The sequence below is a fragment of the Anolis carolinensis genome, unplaced genomic scaffold (assembly GCF_035594765.1).
Source record: "Anolis carolinensis isolate JA03-04 unplaced genomic scaffold, rAnoCar3.1.pri scaffold_24, whole genome shotgun sequence".
Lineage (NCBI taxonomy): Eukaryota > Metazoa > Chordata > Lepidosauria > Squamata > Dactyloidae > Anolis > Anolis carolinensis.
Genome location: NW_026943833.1, coordinates 61,050 through 85,715, shown reverse-complemented (window position 1 = coordinate 85,715; position 24,666 = coordinate 61,050). Strand labels below are relative to the sequence as shown.

The following is a 24,666-nucleotide window of genomic DNA, read 5'->3' as shown; positions in this document are numbered from 1 at the left end:
CTGTGGTTCTAATTTTTAATTATTTATTTTATTGTATTATTAATTCACAACCATTTTTATTGAGTTGTTTTATCTTAAAATTAATTCATTTATTTTTTTTTATTTCAATGTATTTCAATTATTATTATTTTTTTAATTTTAATTAAGTTTGATTTAATTTTCCCATTTTTATTTTGTTTTATTTTAAATTATTTATTTTATTTATGGAATTGACAAATGGTCGCAATACCCAATTCTGACAACGGTGGCAGCAGAGAGCCTTTTGGTTTTACGATAATTCAAAAAAAAAAAGACAAATATTCATATTGTTTTCTCTCTTGTTTTTAAAACACTTTTTTAAATTTATTTTTTTCCTCACAGTATAATATAATGGTCACTTTCTTCTCTCTTCTCCATATATATATATTAGAAAAAGACATTCTCAAGAGATTTCGTTTAAATGCACTTAGTGCTGGAACAGTACCGTTATTATTAGTAGTAGCAGTAGCATTATTAAAGAAATCCAAACAAATTAGGAAAAAAATAATACAAAAATAAAAAAAATTTCAAAATTTTACCATAGAGTTGCCTTGGAGGACTTAAGAAAATGCCTAGAGGGGCACCTTTTACCCTGGGAGTGTTTGTAGTCCTCCAGGACAACACTATGGTCAGATTTGCATTGGAGGACCTTGAGAGGGAGCCCTTCTAGGAGTTTCTAAGGGTTTCTCTATGGTATGTGTTGGGAAGAATGTGACCATAGAGTAATATTCTAGAACGGATGCCCCCTCTAGGAATTTTCTAAATCCTCCAGGGATACTCTATGGTATGCATTATATCAAAAGACATTTGAGGGCACCTCTTCTAGGAGTTTCCAAGGGTTTCACTGTGGTACGTGTTGGGCCGAACATGACCATAGAGTTGCTATACATTCCTAGAAGGCAGCCCCCAACTAGGAATTTTCTAAATCCTCCAGGGATACTCTATGGTATATTGGAGGATCTTCTAGGACGGACGGGAGAAATGTATTTCCTAGAAAGGATGCACCTATCTAGGAATTTCCTAGGTCCTCCAGTTAAACTCTATGGTATGTATTATATTGGAGGATCCTGAGGGCACCTCTTCTAGGACTTTCCTAGTGTTTCTCTATGGTACGCCCAGGCCAAATGTAATTCCTAGAAAGGATGCACCTATCTAGGAATTTCCTAGGTCCTCCAGTGAAACTCTATGGTATGTATTATATTGGAGGATCTTGAGGGCACCTCTTCTAGGACTTTCCTAGTGTTTCTCTATGGTACGCCCGGGCCAAATGTAATTCCTAGAAAGGAGGCCTCCACTTTGGAATCTCCAGAGCAACTCTATGGTAAAAATTATATTGGAGGAGCCATAGAGGGTGCCCTTCTAGGAGTTTTCCAGTGTTTGTCTATGGTACACTCGTACCAAAATGTGATGATAGAGTCACTATAAATTCCTAGAAAGGTATTACCCTTTAGGGACACTCTATGGTATTATATTGGAGGAACTTAAGAGGGCAACCCTTCTAGGACTTTTCAAGGACCTCTCTAGGGTACCTGTTGGACTGAATGTGACCACAGAATAAAATTCTAGAAAGGAAGCCCCTCTAGGAATTTTCTAAGCCCTCCAAGGACGCTCTATGGTATGTATTCTATTGGAGGATCTTGAGACAGTGCCTATCTAGGAATTTCCAAGGATTTTGTGTTGGGTCAAATCTGACCATAGTCACTATAGTGTACATTCCTAGAAAGGATGGTTTTCTATCCTCTATGGTATGAATTACATTGGAGGACCTTTATAGAGGATACCCTTCTAGGAGTTTTCTAGGGTTCCTCTATGGCACACTCATGCCAAAATGACCATAGACTCACTATACATTCCTTGAAAAGATGCCTCTATCTAGGAATTCTCTAGGTCCTCCAGGGCAACTCTATGGCATGAATTGCCTCAGAGTATTTTGAGAAGGCGCCCGTCTAGGTATCTAGGTCACCTGTACGTTCGTGGGCATAAGAGTAATTCCCTAGAAAGGATTTCCCCTCTAGGAATCTTCACATGGATGACACACTCGTTCCAATAATAATTATAATATTAATTAAATAATAGTAATTAACAATTAACGAACTAGAGCTAGACCTTTTGTCATTTAGCAGCAGTCAAATAATAACAGTAACAGAAAAAAATAAAAATAAAAGTTAATTCAAGTTTTCAAGTGTTTATTTTCCCCGTCCGGGTGTCCTCTCTAGGCATTTTGTTGATCCTCCAGCAACACTATGACCATACAGTTGCACTGGAGGATCCAGTAATGCCTGAATGTGGCCGCTCTAGGCCTTTCTTATGTACTCCTGTACAAATCTATGGTATGGAGACAGGTCTCGCAATGCCGCTCTAGGCCCTTCCTAGGTCCTCCAGTGTGACTCTATGGAATACTTAATACAGTTCCATCCAATCTCTCTTATCCTTGTACATATACACCCCTCTATATGTTAGAACCTGAATGTGGCTGATCTAGGCCTTTCCTAGGTCCTCCAGTACAACTCTATGGTATAGAGACAGGTCTCTTAATGCCACTCTAGGCCTCTCCTCGGTCCTTCAGTACAGCTCCATAGTACTGTACAAGTCTCACAATGCTGCTCTAGGCTTTTCATAGAGTCTCTCCAGTACAACTCTATGGTATAGAGACAGGTCTCGCAATGCTGCTCTAGGCCTTTCATAGAGACGCCAGTACAACTCTATGGTATAGAGACAGGTCTCACAATGCTGCTCTAGGCCTTTACTAGGTTCTCCAGTATGTCTCTATGGTATAGACAGGTCTCACAATGCCGCCTTAGGCCTTTCCTAGATCTTCCAGTACAACTCCATGGTATAGAGGTCTCATGTCACTCTAGCCCTTTCCTGGGTCCACCAGCACAACTCTATGGCAGAGACAGATCTCGCAGTGCGGTTCTAGGCCTTTCCTAGGTCCTCCAGCATAACTCTATGGTATAGACTGGTCTATGTTGCCCTAGGCCTTTCCTACGTCCTCCAGCATGACTCTATGGTATAGACTGGTCTATGTTGCCCTAGGCCTTTCCTACGTCCTCCAGCATAACTCTATGGTATAGACTGGTCTATGTTGCCCTAGGCCTTTCCTACGTCCTCCAGTATGACTCTATGGTATAGCGAGGTCTCATTTTGCCGCTCTAGGCCTTTCCTAGGTCTCCCAGTACAACTCTATGGTATAGAGTCAGGTCTCATAATGCCACTCTAGGCCTTTCCTCGGTCCTTCAGTACAACTTCATGGTATGGAGCTCTCACAATGCCACTCTAGGCCTTTCCTAGGTCCTCCAGCGTGACTCTATGGAATACCTAATACAATTCCACACCATCTCTCTCACTCTCGTACATATACATCCCTCTATATAGGTCAGATCCCCTCCCTCCCGAAAAAAAAGTCCGTCCGTCCTTAGCAGCAAAATAAACCGGACTTCTCCCTGTTCACATTCGTAAGAAAACAAAACAAAAAACATTATAATTCCTCCTAAAATAGTAGACGAGCGATTACTACTGTCGTTATCGTTAGGGATACGCCGGGAACGAGTCTTTCCGATCCTTCTTGTTCCCGATTCGAACGGGGAGTCCTTCCTTGAACGATCGCCGCAAAGTCAAGTTATTGACCGCCGTAAATATGAGTCATTGACGGCCATAATGAGTTGAGTTGTTGACCACTGTAAATATAGGTTGTTGACGTCGTTAAAACGGGTTATGGACCGAGAATCGTCGACCGTCGTAAAGACGGGCCTACGACTTCTAAAAACGGGTCATCGGTGGCTTCAAAGACGAGTCGACGGCCTCTAAAATCATCGGCGACCATGAAGACGAGTCGACTGCCGCAAAAACAGGTCATCGGCAGCCTTGAAGACAAGTCGATAACTAACTTAAATACAGATCACTGACCTCCTCAAAAATGGATTGAGTTGTCAACCACTATAACGACAACAACCGCCATAAATACGGGTCGTTCGTGACGTTCGGGGTTGACGTGATGCTCGCCGGGTAGGAGCCCGTGGTGATGGGTGAGCTCTTGACTGCCATAACAACGAGCCGACTGCCATAATTGACCACCTTAAAGACGAGTCAAGTTGTTGAGTGCCATAAAGACGGGGGATTGGCTGCCCTTGAAACGAGTCGACAACCACCAAAAATGGGTCAACAGTCATAAAGGCAAGTCAATAACCAACGTGAAGACGAGTCAATAACCACTGGAAAGACGAGACGAGCTCCATAAAAACGATTCATCGATCCCTGGAAAGAGACAGGTCTCGTAATGCCACTCTAGGCCTCCCCTAGGTCCTCCAGTCCAGCCCTATGGTATAGAGACAGGTCTCGAAATGCCACTCTAGGCCTCCACCAGCATAACTCTATGGCATAGAGGTCTAGCAATGCTACTCTATGACTTTCCTTGGTCCTCCAGCATGACTCTGGTATAGGGAGGTCTAGCAATGCCACTCTAGGCCTTTCCTAAGCCCTCCAGGTGTTGCAATGCCGCTCTATGCCTTTCCTAGGTCCTCCAGCATGACTATGGTATAGAAAAGTCTAGTAATACCACTCCAGGCCTTTCCTAGGTCCTCCTGCATGACTCTATGGTATAGAGAGGTCTAGCAATGCCACTCCAGGCCTTTCCTAGGTCCTCCTGCATGACTCTATGGTATAGAGAGGTCTAGTAATACTACTCTAGGCCTTTTCTAGGTCCTCCTGCATGACTATGGTATAGAGATTTAGCAATGATGCTCTAGGCCTTTCCTAAGTCCTCCAGTACAGCTTTATTGTATGGTCAGGTCTCATAACATCACTCTCAGCCTCCTCCAGCATGACTCTATGGTATCAAGACGGGTCTCGTAATGCCACTCTAGGCCTTTCCTAGATCCTGCAGCATGACTATGGTATAGAGAGGTCTAGCAATGCTACTCTAGGCCTTCCCTAGGTCCTCCAGTACACCTCTATGTTATAGAGATAGGTCTTGTAATGCCACTCTAGGCCTTTCCGAGGTCCTGCCGGAAAAACGAGTCATCACCCGCCAGAAAGACGAGTCGGACGCCGTCAAGAGGGGTCGTCAATCTCCTTAACGGTGAATCGAGTGTTGTACAGGTTGGGTCAACGGCTGAGTCAATAACGTGTCAACAAAATCGTGGACGAGTCAACAACCACCTTAAAGACGAGTCAAGCGCTGTCAAAACGGGTCATCGATCTCCTTAACGACGAATCAAGGGTCAACGGTCAAACGGCCTAGACGGGTCAACGAGTCGAGCATCGTGAAGACGAATCAACGGCCACAGTGAAGACGACTCAACCACCGCCGCAAAGACGGTTCAGACCGACCCCCTCGGACCTCGTGTTGTGGGACCCCGGAGTCCGTCCGTCCGTCCGTTCCCCCCACGTGCCCCCGGCCTATCTGTACACGGGCAGCCGTATGTGGGCGTGCTGGTGGTCGAGGAGTCGGGGCACGGCCACGGTCTCGTACCCCTTTCCGAGCATCTGCTCCTTGATGCAGGGGGGGCGCAGGTCGTTGATGAGGAACTCCAACGACTGGAGGCTGCTGCTGAGGACGGAGGCGTTGCAGAGCGTCTTGCTGGGCAGACTGGGCAGACTGGGGAGCCCCCCTCCGGCCGGCCAGGGCTCTCGGGCCCCCCCGTGGTGGCAGCAGTCGCTGTCCGGCGTGGCCAGGACACTGTTCCACGGCGCGGTCGCGAAGCACGGCGGGCCCGTCACGAAGTTCGTGCCCACCGCCGTGCAGTTCAACGGCGACGACCCCACTTTGTCCGGCGATTTGCGGAGAGAGTGGACGTAATCCACCCTCTCGGGGTACACAATCTCGGCGTACCCGTGCTTGGCCGGCCCCCCCGGTTGTCCGCACTGCCGGTTGATCTGGAAGATGATGTTCTGGATGGACGGGGGCGGGGCGGCGTTGTGGGGGTACGGACCCCCGGCCACGACGTGACGGGCGGGCTTCGTCCGCTTGCCCTCCACGTTTTTGACCACCCCGGACAACGACGAGGACGAGGACCCGGCCCGGACCATGGCCAACAAGCCCTGGTAGGTGTTGTTGTTGCCGCTGTTGTTGTTGTTGTTATTGACGACGACGGGATAGGGGCTGTAATGGGGGGGCGGGGCTACCGCCGCAGTGTCGTAGCCGTTGACCGTCCGGTTGAGGTGCTTGTGCTGCGGGACTCGGACGTTGGCCGGGAAGATCTTGATGGTCAAGGGCTGGTTGGCCACCTTCCGGGCATAGGCGTCCAGCTCGGCCGGACTCGGGTAACACGCCGAGGGGGGGGCCGACACCACGGGCATCGCGTCGCCTGGAAACGAGAGACGAGAATAATATATAATAATAATAGTAATAATAATATAGGATACAAATAATAATGAAGTACTATAATATTAAAGCATCTCGAGAGTACTTATATAATAATAATAATAATAATAATAATAATAATAATAATATATATAAAAATAATAATAATAATAATAATAATAATAATAATAATAATAATAACCAGTACAAGAAAACCGCACTACAAACTAGAGCTGACAGCTGACACAACAAAACATTGCATGGAAATTTCCTTGACAAAATTGAAGGAAAAGGATAATATATAACAATAATATAATAGCGATGGGCAAGATGAGGATGATATACTATACTAATTTAATAATGAAATAACACAATAATATAATATTAATATAATATATAGTAATATAATAAAATAATAATATATATTACAATATAGGATACAAATAATAATGAAGACTATATTATAGCATCTTGAGAGTCCTTATATAATAATAATAATAATAATGATAATGATAATAATAATAACCAGTACAAGAAAACCGCACTACAAACTAGAGCTGACAGCTGACACAACAAAACATTTCATGGAAAGTTCCTTGACAAAATTGAAGGAAAAGGATAATATACTTTATTATAGCATCTCGAGAGTACTTTAATAATAATAATAATAATAATAATAATAATAATATAATAGCAACAGGCAAGATGAGGATGATATACTATACTAATACAATAATGAAATAATATAATAATATAATATTAACATAACATATACTAATTAATAAAATAATTATATATATTACACTATAGGATACAAATAATAATGAAGTACTATATTATAGCATCTCAAGAGTACTTATATAATATTAATAATAATAATAATAATAATAACCAGAACAAGAAAACCGCACTACAAACTAGAGCTGACAGCTGACACAACAAAACATTGCATGGAAATTTCCTTGACAAAATTGAAGGAAAAGGATAATATACTTTATTATAGCATCTCGAGAGTCCTTATATAATAATAATAATAAAAATAATAATAATAATAATAATAATAATAACCAGTACAAGAAAACCGCACTACAAACTAGAGCTGACAGCTGGCACAACAAAACATTGCATGGAAAGTTCCTTGACAAAATTGAAGGAAAAGGATAATATACTTTATATAAAATACTATCAATAATATAAATATTATAATTAATATAAATATTATTATAATATAAATATAAATAATATCAATATTATAAGTAATATAAATATTATTATAAAATAATATAAATAATATAAAAATAATATAAAATACTACGACCAATCTATTATATATATATATATATATATATATATATATATATATATAAAAATGTAATGGAATTTGGGCCACGAAGTAAGCAACAAAACTAAACGCCCCAGAACCACGAAACTTGGCAACAGAATCCAACGGCCTTGCCGCTAGGTTCTTACCACGTAACCCAACATCTAGAACCAAACCGGGACCCACAAAACCCCAAAAACTGGCAAAAATGATCTGCGCATGCGCTGAAAATGAACTGGCGCATGCTCAGCACATCCCACACCCTCAATGGTCGTGTTGATGTTCAGAGATGGACCCCAGACACATGGGCTTCATGTGCATGTCTGACGTTATGTAAATAATAATAATAATAAATAAATACTCCAACTCACACTTCCGAGGCTCCTTATTGGTGCAAACCATGTGTTGCCGGGTAGGATTCTGCGTCCTTTGAAGGCAGGCCAACATGGCGGAATATTCTGCAAAAAACAGAAATACACATATTATTAAATAATTAAATTTTAATATATAAAAATAAATATATAAAATATATAAAAACAACAATTTATAAAAATAAATGTATCGTAATTATAATATGCAAGTAGCTCATAATAATGAATAATTAGCATATATATATATATATATATATGCACACATACGTCTATAAATGTCCGCATGCGCCACCATTGGGATTAGCCTCGTTTAGCTAATTCCCAATTAGCCTGGATTTCGTTAAGCAAACGCTGGAGAAGAGGAAAGGAATACAATATAATGTAATATAAAATATATTACTATATAATATAATATACATTAACTATATATATGACATAAAACATATTATGTAATATAATAATATATGTAATATCTTAATATATACACAATAATATATGTATTATTATATATGTAACATAGTAATATCCAAATATAGTATATAACAATAATAATAGTATAAGCATGTAATATAAGACATAAAATATATTATGTAAAATAAAATATGTAATATATTATTAATAATATATTAATATATACACAATAATATATTATTATATATGTAACATAGTAATATCCAAATAATATAGCATATAATAAATAATAATAGTATAAACATGTAATATAAAACATTAAATATATTATGTAAAATAAAATATGTAATATATTATTAGTAATATATTAATATATACACAATAATATATGTATATGTGACATAGTAATATCCAAATAATATAGCATATAATAAATAATAATAGTATAAGCATGTAATATAAAACATTAAATATATTATGTAAAATAAAATATGTAATATATTATTAGTAATATATTAATATATACACAATAATATATGTATATGTGACATAGTAAGATCCAAATAATATAGCATATAATAAATAATAATAGTATAAGCATGTAATATAAAACATTAAATATATTATGTAAAATAAAATATGTAATATATTATTAGTAATATATTAATATATACACAATAATATATGTATATGTGACATAGTAAGATCCAAATAATATAGCATATAATAAATAATAATAGTATAAGCATGTAATATGAGACATAAAACATATTATGTAATATAATAATATATGTAATATACTATTAATATAATATATCAAGATATACACAATAATATACCTATATTATTATATATGTAATATAATTAATATCCAAATAATACAGCATATAATAATTATAAATAATAATAGTATAAGCATGTAATATAAACCATATTATGTAATATAATAATATATGTAATAAATTATTAATATAATACACCAAGATATACACAATATACCTATATTATTATATATGTAATATAATAATCTAATATCCAAATAATATAGTATATAATAATAATATAACCATGCAATATAAGACATAAAACATATTATGTAATATAATAATATACGCAATATATTAATAATATATGCACAATAATATATGTATATTATTATATATGTAATATAATCTAATATCCAAATAATAGTTTATAATAATAAATAATAGTATAATAACCATGCAATATAAAACATATTATGTTATATAATAATATAGGTAATATATTATTAATAATATAATATATTAATATATACACAATAATATACGTATTATTATTATATATAACATAGTAATATCCAAATAATATAGCATATAATAAATAATAATAGTATAAGCATGTAATATAAGACATAAAACATATTATGTAATATAATAATATATGTAATATATTATTAATATAATATACCAAGATATACACAATAATATACCTATATTATTATATATGTAATATAATAATCTAATATCCAAATAATATAGTATATAATAATAATAATAATATAACCATGCAATATAAGACATAAAACATATTATGTAATATAATAATATACGCAATATATTAATAATATATACACAATAATATATGTATATTGTTATATAGGATAATATAATATCCAAATAATATAGTTTATGATAATAATAATAATATATTAGTATAATAACTATGCAATATAAAACATATTATGTAATATATGTAATATATTATTAATCATATAATATATTAATATATACACAATAATATATGTATATTATTATATATGTAATAATATAATATCCAAATAATACAGCCTATAATAATAAATAATAATACTATAATAAGCATGCAATATAAGACATAAAGTATACCATGTAATATAAAATATGTAATATATTATTAATATATCAAGATATACACAATAATATACGTATATTATTATATATGTAATATAATAATCTAATATCCAAATAATACAGCATATAATAATAATAAATAATACTATAATAAGCATGCAATATAAGACATAAAACATATTACGCAATATTAATAATATATACACAATAATATATGTATATTATTATATATGTAATATAATATCTAAATAATAGTTTATAATAATAATATATTAGTATAATAACCATGCAATATAAAACATATTATGTAACACAATAATATATGTAATCATTATTAATCATATAATATATTAATATATACACGACAATATATGTCTATCATCATATATGTAATATAATAATATAATATCCAAATAATATAGTAAAGTAATAATAATAAGTATAATAACCATGCAATATAATATTATATTGCATGGTTATTGTAGTATTATTTATAATATAATAGCAATATAACCATACATCATAATAATATATATAATAGGACAATATACAATATAAAATATAATATTTATATTATATTTAATAGTAAATTACCAAATGACATATATGTATATATACAATATAATGATAATAATATACAATAATTTATATCATGTAATACGATATATAATAATAAAATATAAAATAGTATATAATATCTATACAGGATATAATAATAATAATAATAATGACAACCATACATAATAATAATACATATATAATAGTACAATACTCATACAATATAAAATATAATATTTATATTATATTTAATAGTAAATTACCAATATATATATATATATATATATATATATATATATATATATGGATACAATATAATGATAATAATATACAATAATTTATATCATGCAATACAATATAATAATAATACTATATAAAATAGTATATAATATCTATACAGGATATAATAATAATAATAATAATAATAATAATAATAATAATAATAATGACAACCATACATAATAATAATACATATATAATAGTACAATACTCATACAATATAAAATATAATATTTATATTATATTTAATAGTAAATTACCAAATAATATATATATATATATATATATATATATATATATATATATATATATATGGATACAATATAATGATAATAATATACAATAATTTATATCATGCAATACAATATAATAATAATATAATATAAAATAGTATATAATATCTATACAGGATATAATAATAATAATAATAATGACAACCATAAATAATAATAATAATACATATATAATAGTACAATACTCATACAATATAGAATATAATATTTATATTATATTTAATAGTAAATTATCAAATAACATATAGTTTTATATATATATATATATATATATATATGGATACAATATAATGATAATAATATACAATAATTTATATCATGCAATACAATATATAATAATAATATTATATAAAATAGTATATAATATCTATACAGGATATAATAATAATAATAATAATAATAATAATAATAATAATAATAATAATGATGACATTGTAGGTTACAGCGAGCACCACCTCCTTGGTGTGGAATTTGCATGACCCCGCCCACTGCCTCTCCCTTAACCCTTTCCTACCCTTTCCTATAGCGCAGAGCAAACAGACCATTGTGACCCCCACAAATGACGGACCGGGACCCAACTTGGCACACACAACCCCCATGACCCACTCTACATCCTGGTGAGGTTTGGGGGACTATGGACCATGGATGATGGGACTTGCAGTACCTTCACTCACTTCCAGAGACCATTGTGACCCCCACAAATGACGGACCGGGACCCAACTTGGCACACACAACCCCCATGACCCACTCTACATCCTGGTGAGGTTTGGGGGACTATGGACCATGGATGATGGGACTTGCAGTACCTTCACTCACTTCCAGAGACCATTGTGACCCCCACAAATGACGGACCGGGACCCAACTTGGCACACACAACCCCCATGACCCACTCTACATCCTGGTGAGGTTTGGGGGACTATGGACCATGGATGATGGGACTTGCAGTACCTTCACTCACTTCCAGAGACCATTGTGACCCCCACAAATGACGGACCGGGACCCAACTTGGCACACACAACCCCCATGACCCACTCTACATCCTGGTGAGGTTTGGGGGACTATGGACCATGGATGATGGGACTTGCAGTACCTTCACTCACTTCCAGAGACCATTGTGACCCCCACAAATGACAGACCGGGACCCAACTTGGCACACACAACCCCCATGACCCACTCTACATCCTGGTGAGGTTTGGGGGACTATGGACCATGGATGATGGGACTTGCAGTACCTTCACTCACTTCCAGAGACCATTGTGACCCCCACAAATGACGGACCGGGACCCAACTTGGCACACACAACCCCCATGTGATGAACCATGGGCCTTGTAGTCCTGCTCAGGACTTTGTAATCCCTGATGAAGATGAAAACTTGGGTTTTTTACCTTCCCAGTCTGAACTGGATTCCTCTCAGCCAGATCCTTCCCAGGCAGATCTGGAAACCTTGCACCTGCAAGAAAGTTGTGCCCCAGAAGTATGTCAAACAACCCCAGAGCCTACTTCTCCCGTGTTCTTGCGCCGGGAGTTTTGTAAACAACAGAGAAGTTTGGATTCAGCTTCGCGCAGGAGTGCGAGGATAGCAGCTAAGAATGTTGCCAATTAACATTGGTTCTCGTGAGAATCTTTAAGGAGTTTAACATCTGGTCTCAGAGTTTAGCTTTCGTTTCTGATTCCCAGAGAACCGCTCTGGTGAGAAAGTTGGACTCTATATAGGTGTTTTGCCCGCGTAGCAACTTCGCGGAGTCAATTCGTCAGCCTACGGAGCGAGTTGTGTCTGGACAGCGCGCTCCGATTCAAGCCTCGCTTCAGCTCAAGCCTTGCCTTGCTATCCAGCCTTCGCCTTGCTTCCCAGCCTTTGTTTACCTACGGACTTTGCCTTGTTTCCCAGGACTAATCCTTGCCTTGTTTCACGGATTTTACCAAGTTATTCCACGGACCTTGTTCTTGTTCTTAGTTACCTTGTTCCGCGTTCAAGCCTTGTTTCAAGTATCAAGTAATTTCCTAGCCACGCTCAAGTTTTATGGACTAAAGGACCTTGTCATCTCCCCTCACTTTGCTTGGCAAAGTGAGTGTTTCGGTTATTGGATTACAACTTTGGACCTTAATATTTCTTATTGGACATTGCTTTTTTGGACTAATTCTGACCCTTCCTGAAGGGTCTAATTCTGGACTATTTTCTACACTTGTTTTTATTAACTTTATATATTCCTTCAATAAAGATATTAGTTAGATTCTGGCCTCTGTGTATGGTTATTGGTGCCTCTGCCGCCTGGGTCGTGACAGTTTGACTCCGCCACCCATAAGCACCAACTAACCGAGGCCAGGATGTCTACCGGAGCCGCGCCGGCTGGACAGCCGCTCAGCTACACCATCAGCAAGGACGAAGTGGACCGCATCCGTGACAGACTCAACGCGCAGGATGGAGAAATAAAAGGGTTGAGGGAGCGCGGAGTTCGCCTCCCGGCCATGGCGTTGCCTACCAAGTTTTCTGGAGAAGCTGCTAAGGTTCATGTTTTCCGCCGCCAATGTCAAGCTTATCTAGAGGCCCGTGATGCCGAGTTTCCCCAAGAAGACATCAAGGTGGCGTGGGTCTACAGTCTTCTAGATGGACCAGCGGCTAACTGGGCGACGGCCCTGTTTGATCAAGCCTCCCCCCACCTAAATTCAGCACAACGCTTCTTGGATCACCTTAAGGAGACCTGGGGAATCGAGGACAATTTGGAGGCAGCCGGTCACAAACTCCGGCGCCTCCTTCAAGGAGACAGACCCATGTCTCAGTACATAGCCGAGTTCCGCGTGCTGGCCCACAACACCGGCTGGAACGATGTAGCCCTCAGAGGACAATTTCGGGAGGGTCTCAACATTGAAATGCTGGAAGAAATCTCCAAGGTGGATCCTCCCCAGACCCTCGAGGCACTCATTGATCAATGTTTACGGGCTGAAGTCATGATTGCCAACAGGAAACAATGGGTTCGAGGCCAGGGCGGTAGAGCCGGGGCAAAACCCCCCGCTCCCGCCAGTGTTCAGCCACGTCCGGTGTGGAGACCCCCGCCTCCAACCCCATACCCCAGAGGAGGCGAGGAGGTGCCGATGCAGTTGGGCAATGTGCGTCCCAGACTAGATGCCGCCGAGAAGGCCCGTCGCCAACGCTTGAACCTCTGCTGGTACTGCGGGAACGGGGGCCACTTCGCCAGAGAGTGCCCAGCCAAAGGGAAGCCTGCCGCCCGTCTTGCGGCAGCGTCCTCCACGGAGTCGAAGGCGTCTGAGCCGACTGGCACACAGCCGGCGGGGGAAGCCAACGACCGGGTGTAGAGAGGCTCGCCAACCCGGTCAAAAAATCCATCCAAGAGCCGCCAACCGGGGTCCTGTTCCTTCTCGTGGTCACATTATGGTCAGCAAAAAGGGGACCCGTCATGATCCACGCCATGATAGACTCTGGAGCTACCAACAATTTCATCGATAGAGAGTATGCCGACTCTCTGGGATTACAATATCATGATTTCAAGAATGCCCGTGTGGTGCAAGCCATAGACGGCCGTCCCCTCAAGACGGGCCCCGTAAGCCAGTGGTCGGAACCCACCAGGATGTGGATAAGGGAACATATGGAAGAGATTTCCTTCTTTGTTACCGAGGTTCCCCATTTCCCTGTGATTTTGGGAATTCCATGGCTGACACTCCACGACCCTAACATCTCCTGGTCCAACAGAGAACTGCAGTTTGCTTCACCGTACTGCCAAAACCATTGCCTCGTAGCCAAGGTATGCCATGCCACAGACTCCGAGCCCATCATCACCTTGCCAAAGAAGTACTCCGAGTATTGGGATGTATTCAATGAGAAAGAAGCCGAAAAATTACCCCCACATAGACCTTATGACTGTGCCATTGACTTGGTGGAGGGGGCCCCGATCCCGCGAGGGCATCTCTACTCCCTGACTGAACCAGAGCAAGAAGCTCTCAGGGAATTCTTAGAGACAAACCTTCGCAAGGGGTTCATCAGACCCTCTCAATCCCCAGCCGCCTCCCCAGTGATGTTTGTGAAGAAGAAGTCAGGGGAATTACGCTTGGTGGTGGACTACAGAGCATTGAACAATATCACCAAGCGGAACAGCTATCCCCTGCCCTTAATCTCGGATCTACTGGACCGACTTCGAGGAGCCAAGGTCTACACCAAGCTGGATCTTCGGGGGGCTTATAATCTAGTTCGCATCAGAGAAGGGGACGAGTGGAAAACCGCCTTCCAGACTAAATTCGGATTATTCGAGTCCCGAGTTATGAATTTCGGTTTATGCGGAGCTCCCGCAACGTTCCAGCATTTTGTCAACGATATTTTTCAGGACTATCTAGACAGATTCTTGATAATCTACCTGGACGATTTTTTGGTGTTTTCCAGATCACAATCAGAACATGAGAACCACGTCAAAATGGTGTTGCAACGATTGCGGGATCACGGACTTTATGCCAAGCTAGAAAAATGCGCTTTTGATCTACAAGAGGTAGATTTCCTTGGCTACCGCATCTCGCCTCTAGGGCTTTCCATGGATCCAGCCAAAGTTTCAGCAGTATTGGAATGGCGGGCGCCAACTAACAAGAAAGAGGTGCAGCGTTTCTTGGGGTTCGCGAACTACTACCGCAAGTTCATTCCAGATTTTGCCCGCTGGTCCGACCCCATCACTAGCTGCATCCGTGGAAAGCAGCCTTTCCGCTGGACTGATCAAGCAGAGAAAGGGTTCCAGCAACTGAAGAAACTATTCACCTCCCAGCCAATTCTACAGCACCCAAATCCTGGAACCCCTTTTGTGGTGCAAGCGGACGCCTCTGATGTGGCAATTGGGGCTGTACTCTTACAACCGGTGGGAGAACACCTCCATCCCTGTGCCTTTTATTCTCGTCAACTAACCACACCAGAGAGGAATTACACCATTTGGGAAAAAGAACTACTGGCCATAAAGGCAGCCTTTGAAACTTGGAGACATTGGCTAGAAGGGGCCAAATTCCCCATTGAAGTCCACACTGATCATCGTAATCTAGAACATCTAAGAACTGCCCGCAAACTAAATCAGAGGCAGCAACGTTGGGCTTTATTCTTTGAACGTTTCAACTTCCAGATCCATTATGTGACCCCAGCTCAAACCAAGCAAGCAGACGCCCTGTCACGTAAACCGGAATACGCTGCAGGACGCAAGGAGACCTTTGAATCCCAACTGCTACAACCTGAGAACTTTGCCACGCTCACAGTGGGGAACACCAAATCCAGTCCCATTGGTTCAACTTCCCCTACTCCAGGACCCATCTGTGCTCAAGAAATCAGGGCTAGTCAGCAAGCAGATGCCTGGGCGCAGGACCAACTTCGCCAAGGTCTGCATTTTCCCTTTTCGCTTAAAGATGGGCTGCTCTGCTATAGAAATCATGTTTATATCCCACCCGGACCGGGCAGGGAAAAAGCGCTTCGTCTGTGTCATGACTGCAAACCAGCAGGACACTTCGGACTATTTAAAACCATGCATTTGATCCTAAGAGATTTTTGGTGGCCCAAGATCCGCAAGGATGTGGAAAAATATGTCAACACCTGCCCAGTATGCCAGCGCTCCAAGATACGAAGGGAGAAGCCCTCAGGGCTTTTACACCCCCTTCCTACCCCATCTCGCCCATGGGAAATAATTTCCGCGGATTTCATCACTGACCTACCACCTTCCTGTGGATTCACCACGATCTTAGTGGTGGTGGACCTATTCACCAAGTTAGCCCATTTCATTCCCTGCGAAGGCCTCCCCACGGCCAAAGAAACTGCGGATCTATTTCTTCAGCATGTTTTCAGACTACATGGATTGCCCAAGAGTTTAGTCACAGACCGTGGATCTCAATTCACCTCTCGTTTTTGGAAGGCACTACAAAAACTACTGGGCATAGACTCTCGCTTATCTTCAGCTCATCATCCCCAAACAGATGGGCAAACGGAGCGCACCAATGCCACTTTGGAGCAGTATCTTCGCTGCTATGTAAACTACCAACAGGACAATTGGGCTTCTCTGTTACCACTGTCTGAGTTTGCCTACAATAATGGAGTTCAAGCTTCTACAAAAGAAACGCCGTTCTTTGCAAACTACGGTTTCCATCCACGTTTCTTTCCCCCTGTCATTGAAACTTCAGAAGTTCCCGCAGCAGAGGATTGGCTGCAGGAACTCACAGCGGTGCAACAACTTTTGCTCCAGCAACTGGACCAAGCCAAGGAGGACTATAAACGCCACGCTGACAAACACCGCCAGCCGGGCCCCGAAATCAAGGTAGGAGATCGGGTTTTTCTGTCCACTCGCTTTCTGCCCTCCCACCGCCCATGCCGGAAGTTAGATGCCCGCTTCATTGGCCCCTATCCAGTGGTGGCGCAATTAAACCCCGTGACTTTCAAACTCCAACTTCCGCGTTCAATGCGCATTCACCCAGTGTTTCACCGTTCCCTGCTCCTTCCGGCGGATGGTGTGCGTCCTGATACAGACCAACCGGCCCCCCCTCCTGTTTTGATGAATGGGGAGGAGGAGTTCGAGGTTGAGGACATTTTGGATTCTCGCTTTCATCGCCGCCGCCTACAATATCTCATTGACTGGGTGGGTTTTGGGCCTGAGGAGCGCTCTTGGGAAGACGCCTCCACAGTCCATGCTCCTGATCTAACCCGTCGCTTCCATCTGACCTATCCCACCAAACCGCGACCTCGCGCCTCGGGGAGAGGACCCCAGTTTGGGAGGGGCCCTGAGGAGGGGGATAGTGTGATGAACCATGGGCCTTGTAGTCCTGCTCAGGACTTTGTAATCCCTGATGAAGATGAAAACTTGGGTTTTTTACCTTCCCAGTCTGAACTGGATTCCTCTCAGCCAGATACTTCCCAGGCAGATCTGGAAACCTTGCACCTGCAAGAAAGTTGTGCCCCAGAAGTATGTCAAACAACCCCAGAGCCTACTTCTCCCGTGTTCTTGCGCCGGGAGTTTTGTAAACAACAGAGAAGTTTGGATTCAGCTTCGCGCAGGAGTGCGAGGATAGCAGCTAAGAATGTTGCCAATTAACATTGGTTCTCGTGAGAATCTTTAAGGAGTTTAACATCTGGTCTCAGAGTTTAGCTTTCGTTTCTGATTCCCAGAGAACCGCTCTGGTGAGAAAGTTGGACTCTATATAGGTGTTTTGCCCGCGTAGCAACTTCGCGGAGTCAATTCGTCAGCCTGCGGAGCGAGTTGTGTTTGGACAGCGCGCTCCGATTCAAGCCTCGCTTCAGCTCAAGCCTTGCCTTGCTATCCAGCCTTCGCCTTGCTTCCCAGCCTTGTTTACCTACGGACTTTGCCTTGTTTCCCAGGACTAATCCTTGCCTTGTTTCACGGATTTTACCAAGTTATTCCACGGACCTTGTTCTTGTTCTTAGTTACCTTGTTCCACGCTCAAGCCTTGTTTCAAGTATCAAGTAATTTCCTAGCCACGCTCAAGTTTTATGGACTAAAGGACCTTGTCATCTCCCCTCACTTTGCTTGGCAAAGTGAGTGTTTCGGTTATTGGATTACAACTTTGGACCTTAATATTTCTTATTGGACATTGCTTTTTTGGACTAATTCTGACCCTTCCTGAAGGGTCTAATTCTGGACTATTTTCTACACTTGTTTTTATTAACTTTATATATTCCTTCAATAAAGATATTAGTTAGATTCTGGCCTCTGTGTATGGTTATTGGTGCCTCTGCCGCCTGGGTCGTGACACCCCATGACCCACTCTACATCCTGGTGAGGTTTGGGGCACTATGGACCATGGATGATGGGACTTGCAGTACCTTCACTCACTTCCAGAGACCATTGTGACCCCCACAAATGACGGACCGGGACCCAACTTGGCACACACAACCCCCATGACCCACTCTACATCCTGGTGAGGTTTGGGGGACTATGGACCATGGATGATGGGACTTGCAGTACCATCACTCACTTCCAGAGACCATTGTGACCCCCACAAATGACGGACCGGGACCCAACTTGGCACACACAACCCCCATGACCCACTCTACATCCTGGTGAGGTTTGGGGGACTATGGACCATGGATGATGGGACTTGCAGTACCTTCACTCACTTCCAGAGACCATTGTGACCCCCACAAATGACGGACCGGGACCCAACTTGGCACACACAACCCCCATGACCCACTCTACATCCTGGTGAGGTTTGGGGGACTATGGACCATGGATGATGGGACTTGCAGTACCATCACTCACTTCCAGAGACCATTGTGACCCCCACAAATGACGGACCGGGACCCAACTTGGCACACACAACCCCCATGACCCACTCTACATACTCCAGGGGTTGGTGGGAATGGACCTTGATTTTGGGAGTTGTAGTTCACCTGCATATATATATATATATATATATATATATATATATATACACATATACATACATATAATTAAATATATTATTATTAATCATCATCATCATCGTCATATATAATGTATTATGATAAAAATGTAATAATTAAATATATAATAAATAATAATTGTATAATGTATCATAATATAATATAATATATAATAAAATAAATAATAATCATTTTTTAATATGTTGTAATTAATATAATGAGACATAATAATATATACTAAAAAGCATCAACATATAATATGATAAACTCTGAGTCATCACTCTACATCCTGGACCATGGATGATGGGATTTGTAGTACCTTCACTCCCGTCCAGAGACCATTGTGACCCCCATGAATGATTGACAGAGACCAAACTTGGCACCCAGACTCCCCATGACCCACTTTACATCCTGGTGCGTTTTGGAGGAGGATGGACCATGGATGATGGGATTTGCAGTACCTTCACTCACTTCCGGAGACCATTGTGACCCCCATGAATGATTGACAGAGACCAAACTTGGCACACAGACTCCCCATGACCCACTTTACATCCTGGTGCGTTTTGGAGGAAGATGGACCATGGATGATGGGATTTGTAGTACCTTCACTCACTTCCAGAGACCACTGTGACCCCCACGAATGATGGACAGGGACCAAACTTGGCACACAAATCCCCCATGACCCACCTTACATCCTGGTGCAATTTGGGGACCATGGATGATGGGATTTGCAGTACCTTCACTCACTTCCAGAGACCATTGTGACCCCCACGAATGACGGACTGGGACCAAACTTGGCACACAGACTCCCCATGACCCACTTTACATCCTGGTAAGTTTAGGGAGAGGATAGACCAGGGATGATGGGACTTGCAGTAGTGTCACTCACTTCCATAGACCACTGCAACTCCCACGATTGACAGACCTGGACCAAAATTAGTACACAGAGACCCCATGACCCACTCTAATAATACGATTATAACAAATATATATAATACTAAATTAATAAGAAACATGCCAATACAATATAAAAGTAAATATAATAATTTGAGAATTATAATGATTATATATAATAACTAGCTGTGCCCGGCCACGCGTTGCTGTGGCAAAGTGGTGGTGGTATCGGTTAAAACTTGTTGTGGAATTTTTATTTGACGTTATTTGTATTTTTTTAAATTAATTTTATTGTCACTTATCTTTTTTATTTATTATATTTTATTATTTTGTTGTATTATTTTTAGTCATTTTGTTATAGTATTTTATTGTATTAATTATTTTAGTGTTTTTTATTGTATTATTTGTATTTATTTTTTTATCATTATTTTATTAACACTGGGCTGAGTGGGTTGCTAGGAGACCAAGTGGGCGGAGTTTAGCCTTGTAACTGGCAGCAATTGGATAAAAACTATTATTCCTCTCCCTCTAATTAGGAATTTATTTTTCTTTTCTTTTTGTTGTATCAACCTAGAGGCATGGATGATGGGTTGTGCTGTCAATTTTCGAGGTTGTGGGCTGTTTACTTTTGTTGTTTTGTCCGCTGCCGTGATGCCATCACTCTTTTATATATATAGATAGATAGTAATGAGATTATAACATACAATACTAAATTAGTAACAATATTGTAATAAATAGAATATAATAATAAATACATATTTAATTATACTAAATATAATGAAAGAAAAAGATATCAAATCTCCTTCCATGCAAATCACCCCAAATGATATGTATTTTAATATGTATTTAAAATAAGTATTTAAAATAAAATAAAATATAAATAGAATTTTTACCATGCAATCCAATGTATCCTCTTCTTCTTTTCTTCCTTTACTTTCCCTTTAAATCCTTTTTCTCCTTGGAGTCATTTGCAAAATATATTATTTTGCACACACAAAAAAAAAAAATAAAAAAAATTCCAGAAAAATTATTATTTCCCAAGGCAAAGGTCAATCCATCAATGCAAAAAGGGGAAAAAATAAAAAAATAAATTAAAATTGCAAAATGCAAAAAAATAATAATTAAAATAAATTGCAAAAAAATAATAATTAAAATAAATTGCAAAAAATAATAAAATAAATAATGAAAATAAATGTGTTTCTTGCAAAAAGGTCAATGGGAGGAAGTCGGGTCTAAAAGGCCGGCCGACTTCCTCTTCCTCCCGGAAGGAGACATAGAGACAACCCGGAAGTAGAGCCCTTTGTGTCCATTTAATTCTATTTTATTGTATTTTTGCAACCTCGGCTTCCTTTGCAATTATAAGTAAAATAATAAAAATAATAAATACTTCAAGGGATATTTTTTGCAACCATTGCTTTTTCTTTGCAAAACAATAAATAAATAATAATGCAAAAATTGCAAAAATAATTAAAATAATAATTAATAAATATTTCAGGGGAATTTTTTTTTGCAACCTTCGCTTTGTCTTTGCAAAACAACGATAAATAATAATGCAAAAACTGGGAAAATATTAATAATTAAAAATAATTAAATCATACGTAGATATTTTGGAACCTTTTTGCAAAATAATTATAACAATACAAAAATTGCAAAAAATAATTTAAAAATTAAAAATATTTTCCTAAATAAGAATTATTTTAAAAATTAAATAAATGTTGTTAGTGTTTTGCAACACATTAATAACAAGGCAAAAATTGCAAAATAATAAACTCTATTAGAACGCAAAGACTGCAAAATATAAATATGGTTAGGATGCAAAAATTGCAAAATAATAATTATTGTTAGTATACAAAAAATAGCAAAATAATAAATATTGTTAGAATGCAATAAATGCAAAATAACAATTTAAAAGATTAAAATAATTTTTGTTAGGGGCTTTTTGCAAGCTTTGCAATAAACAATAACTGCAAAATTTACAAAAAAAATAATAACTTAAAAATTAAAAATATTTTGCAAAATAATAAGTATTAAATATTGTTGTTAAGGGTGTTTTGCAAGCTTTGCAACACAATAAGAAATAATAACAATAACAATAATTGCAAAATAATAAGATTAAAACAAAACAAATAATTAATTAAAATGCAAAGTAATTATAACAATAATAATTTTGCAAGCTTCTCTTCCTTTGCAAAAGAATAAGAATAAAAATTTAAAATGCTGAAAAAATAATAATAACAATTAATTAAAACCAGTATCTTAAGGGGAATTTTGCAACTTCTGCAAAAAATACTATTATAATTAAATATTATTATTTTGCAATCTGCTTCCTTTGCAAAAGAACAATAATAATTAAAAAATTTAAAACTGCATAATAATAATAATAATAATAATAATAATAATAATAATAATAATAATAAAAATTAAAAATACTTTTAGGGGTATTTTGCTACCTTTGCAAAACAAAGTATAATACACATTTTAAATATATTTTTAGGTATTTTGCAACCTTTGCAAATAATAATAATACCCTGAACTATTAAGATTAAAGTTTAAAATAAAAATTTCCAAAGATCCAAAGGCCCCAAGTAAAATGCAATACAATAAAATAGTTAAATATGGTTTTCAAGGGTTCAAATAATAATATCAAAATAATAATAAATTATATAAAATAAAGTATTTCCAGGCTCAGATTTGCTTCTTCAAAGAATCCAAAAGTAAGTTCAAATTAGAATAAATCCAAATTTGCATGATCCAAAAGTCAGTTGCAAAAAGTAAAATCCAAAATATTCCAAATTCAGAGTTTTGGGGTTTTTTTACAAATTAAAAATAAAAAATTCTTGCAAATAATAAAATCCAAAATATTCCAAGCTCAGGGTTTGCAAAATAAAATAATTGCAAATAAAATAAAAATAATTGCAAAGGCAATTTAAAAAAAACCCTTGCAAATTATAATAAAATCCGGACAATAATCATTACATAAATTGCAAGAAATGAAATAAGTCCAATAAAATCCAACTAATAAGGAAAATAAATAATAAATTGCAAAAATAATTAAAATAAATAAATATTGCAAAAAAATAATATAATTAAAATCCAAAATAAGTTGCAAATAACAATAATTTAATCTAATTATAATAAAATCCAAATCATAACAAAAATAATTAAAATAAATAAAAATGCAAATAATAATAATAATAAATTAAAATCCAAATTGTAATAAATTCAAACAAATATTTCCAAAAAAAAAAAACAAAAATAGGCTCAAGATGGGATGATTTGCATCATCAATTCCAAATAAAATCAATCAGGAAAAGAGGGATGGATGGGCCCGTTTCGCTCCGTCTTGTCTTGCAAAATAATGTATAAATAAATTGCAATAGGGAAAAATAGTCCTTCCAAAACGATGGAAGGCTTCAAAGCTTCTCCAAGGCCTTCCTTTTCGAATCCGAGGGCAAAAAAAACCCGAAGGAAATCGACAAACCGGTGCAGAAATAAAAGCTTTTTTTCCTTTTCCTGGCCTCTTTGCTGCAGCTGCAAAAAAAAAAGGAGGCAGGCGAGGGTGCGCGCGCAGCTTCCTCCGGTCTGGGCCTGCGCTGGCCACGCCCCCCGTCCATCCCCGGGCAGCGGTTGCCGGGGAAACCAAGCCAAGCGCGGCGGTGGGCGGGGCCTCGGCGGTGACGTCACCGGCAAAAGCCTCGCACAATAAAGAGACAAGACTACAAGGCCCGGCATGCCTTGCGGAGAGGATTTAAAGGGAAAGGCTTCGAAAGGAGAGATGGGAGTTGTAGTCCTCCATCCTCCTCCTCCTCACGGCTTTCATACCTAAGCCAATGTCATAAAGTAGCACTCCCTCCTGACGTTTCGCCTGCTTCTGTGGCTCCATTATATAAATAATAAAAATAAAATAATAACAATAAATATGGCCTTGCAGCTCCATTGTATCAATAATAATACAATAATATAATACAA

The 24,666-nt window shown here is 38.4% G+C and overlaps 1 protein-coding gene across 1 annotated transcript; it reads right to left on the bottom strand.

The window, feature by feature from the left end:
- Positions 1 to 305: 305 nt before the first annotated feature.
- fam222a (family with sequence similarity 222 member A) lies at positions 306 to 24,262 on the bottom strand. Its single transcript, XM_062966569.1, has 3 exons — positions 21,591 to 24,262; positions 8,012 to 8,098; positions 306 to 6,323 (listed from the first exon to the last, which is right to left on the bottom strand). Exons 2-3 carry the CDS (start codon positions 8,085 to 8,087, stop codon positions 5,416 to 5,418), a joined length of 984 nt encoding a protein of 327 aa, XP_062822639.1. The 5' UTR covers positions 8,088 to 8,098; positions 21,591 to 24,262; the 3' UTR covers positions 306 to 5,415.
- Positions 24,263 to 24,666: the final 404 nt, after the last annotated feature.

What these genes read in the sequence shown, in the direction of transcription:
- fam222a (XM_062966569.1), bottom strand. Translation starts at nt 8,087, where the DNA reads ATGTTGGCCTGCCTTCAAAGGACGCAGAATCCTACCCGGCAACACATG. An exon ending in CAATAAGGAGCCTCGGAAGT is followed by an intron (nt 6,324 to 8,011) that starts GTGAGTTGGAGT and finishes TCTCGTTTCCAG; the next exon opens with GCGACGCGATGCCCGTGGTG.